At 38.6% G+C, this 4,827-nt stretch overlaps 1 protein-coding gene across 1 annotated transcript; it reads right to left on the minus strand.

Annotated features, from left to right (window-relative positions):
* Window positions 1-260: 260 nt before the first annotated feature.
* LOC104600325 (transcription factor SPEECHLESS-like) lies at window positions 261-4,074 on the minus strand. Its single transcript, XM_010263206.3, has 4 exons — window positions 3,920-4,074; window positions 3,214-3,737; window positions 2,478-3,020; window positions 261-572 (listed from the first exon to the last, which is right to left on the minus strand). The coding sequence occupies exons 2-4, from the start codon at window positions 3,655-3,657 to the stop codon at window positions 507-509; spliced, it is 1,053 nt and encodes a 350-aa protein (XP_010261508.1). The 5' UTR covers window positions 3,658-3,737; window positions 3,920-4,074; the 3' UTR covers window positions 261-506.
* Window positions 4,075-4,827: the final 753 nt, after the last annotated feature.

Here is a 4,827-nt window from a genome sequence, read left to right on the forward strand (position 1 = left end):
TAACCAATCAAGAATGAACACGAGAGTGATCTATACACCCTATTTCTACAAATCAGTGGCATTCACTTTTGAATGGTTACATAACCCGTTGGATATTGTATATGTCTTTATTTATGGCAGATACCAGGAAATTCTACAGACTACAATATGCAAAAGCTGTTTCTTCCTTCTTTACCAAATCCCATTCGTTCAATTTATCGGGTTGCAAATGACAAAAAAAAAAAAGAAAAAGAAAAGAAAAGAAAAGAAAAAAAAAACACTGAGCCGAGAAAAAGTAAAATTTTCTTCACTAGACAATCAAGTCGGTTTTGAATGGAAATACAATTAATACATACACAGAGGTTGTAGCTGGAAAGTTCTCAATTAGAACTGTGGCACTAACATCTGTAGGGCATCGTCAATGAAGAAATTATATTTATTCCAGAATTAGACGTTAGAGAGACTGATCGGAGAGAAAGAGAGAGATATTAGAGTGGTACAGAATAGTCTAAAACTTGAGCAGAGAATTAGCAGAACGTTTGCTGAATTTCATGTGCAAGCTCCTCCGCACTGAGTTCGCATTCAATTCCGATCTATAAGGAAAGAGGAAGACAAGGTACAGAGCCATCATTAATAAATAATACTGCTTAAAATAAATAGCAGGTGCTTTTTTGCTTCTTAATTCATAGCAAACAATCACCATAATAAATTACTGATACCTTTCTTTCCGTAGAAACTAGAAAGAATAAACCGGTACCTTTAAATAATTGCTAGGGGTGCAAGTAGGGCGGGTTGGGTTGGGTTTATGGTCAACCTAGGCCCGACCTTAAAATTTGGGCTTAAGGCCTGAGTTTGGCCCGAGCCCGAGGTCAAGTCCAATTCTCCCAACTTGAGCCCAGCCCGCCCTGTAATTTGATGCACTCGGGTTGAGTTCGGGTCAGGACCGGGCTCGGGTTGGTCAATAAACCCACTCTAAAATTATACATATATAAATATGTATTTATGCAAATATATATACAAATGTTATATATGCAAATTTGTGTATATATATATATATATATATATATAATTGGGCCGGGATCGGACCGGGTTTAGGCTACCTAGGGGCTAGACCCAGCCGAGAACCGAAAATCCAAGCCCGATCTATGTAAAATTCTAGGTTGGGCCGGTTTGGGCTCAGGCTGGATCCGCCCAAGTTGCATCCCTAATAATTGAGCCATTTATGGGCAGACCCAAAAGGATTACATAAATGCTTTCAAGGATCTAACAAAAAGGTGGATGAAATATATCCTTGGCTCTTGGTCCCTAATGAAAAATTTCCCAAACTTCCAATAATCTTCCATTGTTTTATAAATATTTTGAAGCATCCAAATATCCTGATTTATATTATTTAATAGGGTTCGACTATGTTATGAAAAAGATATGGTATTTGAAAAATAATTGACAAATAAACCAACATTTAAGTCCATGATTCTTACCATTTTGTCACTTCTCTTGGGGTATGTTTGGTTTAAAGGAAAAATTAGGGAAAGGAAGAGAAAGACAGGAAAACCAATATAAAGATTATAAAGATTTTCTTACCTTTTTCTTCCTTTCCCTATATTTTCCTTTAAACCAAACATAGCCTTAAAGGACAGGGCGGCTGTCTTTATAAAAAAATACGTTGACCGGACAGACTTTATCTTTTTTTCTTTTTTTTTTAATTGATTGGAAGAAAAATGTTTTTTTAGTATTATTGATTTAGGTTCCTGAGTCAATTTAATGCTAAAGTCTAGGAGTGACCCCCTACATTGAAGGTGTATGTTTCCAAGTGAAGCTACAAATCTTTGGATAAGAATCTAAAGCAAGAGGAGGCTGGAGACCAACTGAATTGACCAACCAGTTTTGGAAATATATTTATGATTCCATGTGCAGTGAAAAACAACGGTTTTTATTAGCCTTAATTAAGAAAGTGATTATTGAGTTATTTCATTTATTTAAACTTCGTGTAAATTTTATAAGTGAAGATCACTTGTTTTTCCTTGTTCTAGTACTTAGTATGGATGATCCAAAAGAAAAAACTAAAACAAGGGTCAATTTCATCATGAGCTGTTTTGCAAAACAATTCGTATACTGAGAAAAATAAAAAAAGAAAATGGAACAACTTGTTTAGGTATTTGAGTTGAGCCCCCAAAAAAACATAACATATTTTGGCTTTGTCTGGCTGCATTTAAAACAAAGGGAATATGAACATTTTCCCTGAAAATAGCCACTTTTACAGTAGGAAGTAGGAACTAGCTCTATAGGAAAATAACAAGTCATTTTCAGGAACAAAGGTTGGCCCTCTCCTTGCATATCTTGCAACACAATATAGGGTATTTCTCAAACTCAGACCATTCAGGTCATTTGTTTTAATTAGGTTAGAAGTGGGACTATTTTGGTGGCTTCAAGGAATAATGGAAAAGATAGAAATGAAAACAGAAGCTTCAAAATATATATATTAGTCGGTATATATCTACCTTGATGGTGAAGGAATTAAGCATGGTGTCGTCGATGGTGCTGATGCTCACATGAAGAATTTCGAGTGATAGGCTTTCAAGGGCTGCAACAATCTTCAGTGCTTGACCTGGAATCCGAGGTGATATCGTCTTTAGAAGAACATTTGGGCCAGAAAACTTAACCTCCACATCTGCAATTGCCGATTTTGAGTTTGCGCCTAACTCCTTATTAGGATTATCAAAGGAGGAACAAGTCAAAGTGGAGGAGGATTCGTGTGAAGTAGCAATATTGGTGGGTGATGGTGATGGGTAACCCTGTTGCAGCCTGGGCTGCTTGTAAGGGCTGCCTGGTTGGGGTGTCCTTGGACTTATGGGTAAGCTTACCCTAGGACTTAGAGGTGGTTTCCTCGGGCTTAGTGGGGAGGGTCTTGGACTTGAGACTAGCCTAGGGCTGAGAACTTCACTGTACACCTTCCGTTGCTTCTTTGCCTCCAGTGACTGTAGAACTTGCTGTAACTCTTTGATATAATCCACAACTCCCCCTATTATGGATGCTTGGTCTCCCTAGATTGAAACAGAAATAACAGAGATCGATGTTGCAGACTACCTCATGAATGAAGATTATATGCAAAGACGCAATAATGCATGGTATGTTCATATGTAGCAACAAGTACAAAGAACACCACTAAATTAATTAGCCTCAGTGAAGTTTAGATTAGATCCAAGGAGATGGATTACAGGATAAGAGATTATTTACTCTTTTGACATAGAAGCAAGGCATCAGCGAGCGTAGGACTGATAAGTGCTCGTTCATCTGCTTCCTCCGATTGCGTTCCACCGTTATGTGCGACATCCGTTGCTGCCCATCTTGAGGTGGTTCCTCAGAAGAAGAGGACGCAGCCGAGAGCTTAGGTCTCTTGCGAGCCGGCGACGCTTCAGCTTCAGTCTCAGTATCCTGCTGATGAACACTGGAAGAAGTTACAGACTTCTGAGAAACCAATCTAGCGTCCTCGCAGCTGCTACTGCCATTGCCGCCTTTCGGGCTAACAACAGTTTCCTCAAGCGGCGTTAATGGTGAAATCTCTGAGGCACCTTCTAGGGACTCCAATAGGCTGAAGATCTCATCCGGTGAAGTGTCTCCCATGAAGTTTGCGTCACCCAATTCCGCTTCATCAAAAAGATTGGATATACTATCACACATATTGCACCCGCCCTCTGGAATTAACCTTCACCTCCACAGGCAATCGCTTACTGGATTCAGAGTCTCAGACCCGACGAACACTGAAAGATACATATATAAAAAAAAAAACCCAAAAAGCCATGAAGACGTTAATGGTCGTGAACTCATGATCAAGAAAAAAACAAAGGTAGAAGCGCAGAAGAAGCGAGGCAAGGCAATGTGGTGAAAACGACTGAACATAGACAGATACTATTTTGTGGTGGACTCTTAGATGAACCCTTACTGTTAGATGCAATTGATCTGACGGTTACGATGAGACATGGAAACACAGAATCCCAAAACAAAGAAACAAAAGAAATGAACAACGAACCGTTTGGGCTCCCAGAGAATGGAGAAAACAAAGAAGAGGTGGAAGGTGTATATATATATATATATATATATATATATATATATATACAAGCAATGCGGGAAACTTCGAACTTGGGGGGTAAAAGAAGACCAGAGTCAGGTGGGCCTCGTAGCTTAACTTCGTTAAAAAGCCCACAAAAAAAAGGACCTTGAATTAGCAAGAAAAGATAAAAAAAAAAAAAACCAATAGATTTTGATGTTACTAAATATGAATAGCATTTATTATTCGATGGGTTCACTGCAATGGAATCAAAATCAATACAGGTTAGGATTTATTGTTTGATGGGCATGTCCTGTGTCTAGTACATAACTTGTTAATTATAATTGGTTGATAACTGGTATAGACTTTTTAGCAGTTGGCCCCACTTATTTTGGTCGGGCGAGTCACACAACTCACAACTATCTGGTGCATCATCCTATACGATCAATGAATGGACAACAGCGGACAAAACAACACTATTAATGAAATTTTGAATTTCACATAAATTTTGATGAAGAGCCAGGGATTCATATTTCATATGGCCTTTTGAGTTTTATTAACGCTCTAGTCTAGACCATTAATAAATGAGAAACTGCAAAATAGGGTTGTCTGGGGAAAAAAAGCAAACATATACTGGGTTTGGCTCGTTAATCCATGCGGTCATGGCTTCAGGCTTCAGCACTGTTTCTGTTTCTGTTTCTGTCACATATGAAGTTGATACAATACAGAGACTACAAACTAAGGTGTCACGTAGAGAGAGCCCCGCCGTGGATAGTAGAGAGACTGTTAAACCCAACGTGGAA

This window comes from Nelumbo nucifera, chromosome 1 (genome assembly GCF_055504915.1).
Source record: "Nelumbo nucifera cultivar China Antique chromosome 1, China Antique-T2T, whole genome shotgun sequence".
Taxonomy (NCBI): Eukaryota; Viridiplantae; Streptophyta; class Magnoliopsida; order Proteales; family Nelumbonaceae; genus Nelumbo; species Nelumbo nucifera.

What these genes read in the sequence shown, in the direction of transcription:
- LOC104600325 (XM_010263206.3), bottom strand. Translation starts at nt 3,657, where the DNA reads ATGTGTGATAGTATATCCAATCTTTTTGATGAAGCGGAATTGGGTGAC. An exon ending in CTTGCTTCTATGTCAAAAGA is followed by an intron (nt 3,021 to 3,213) that starts GTAAATAATCTC and finishes GTTTCAATCTAG; the next exon opens with GGAGACCAAGCATCCATAAT. An exon ending in TTAATTCCTTCACCATCAAG is followed by an intron (nt 573 to 2,477) that starts GTAGATATATAC and finishes CTTTCCTTATAG; the next exon opens with ATCGGAATTGAATGCGAACT.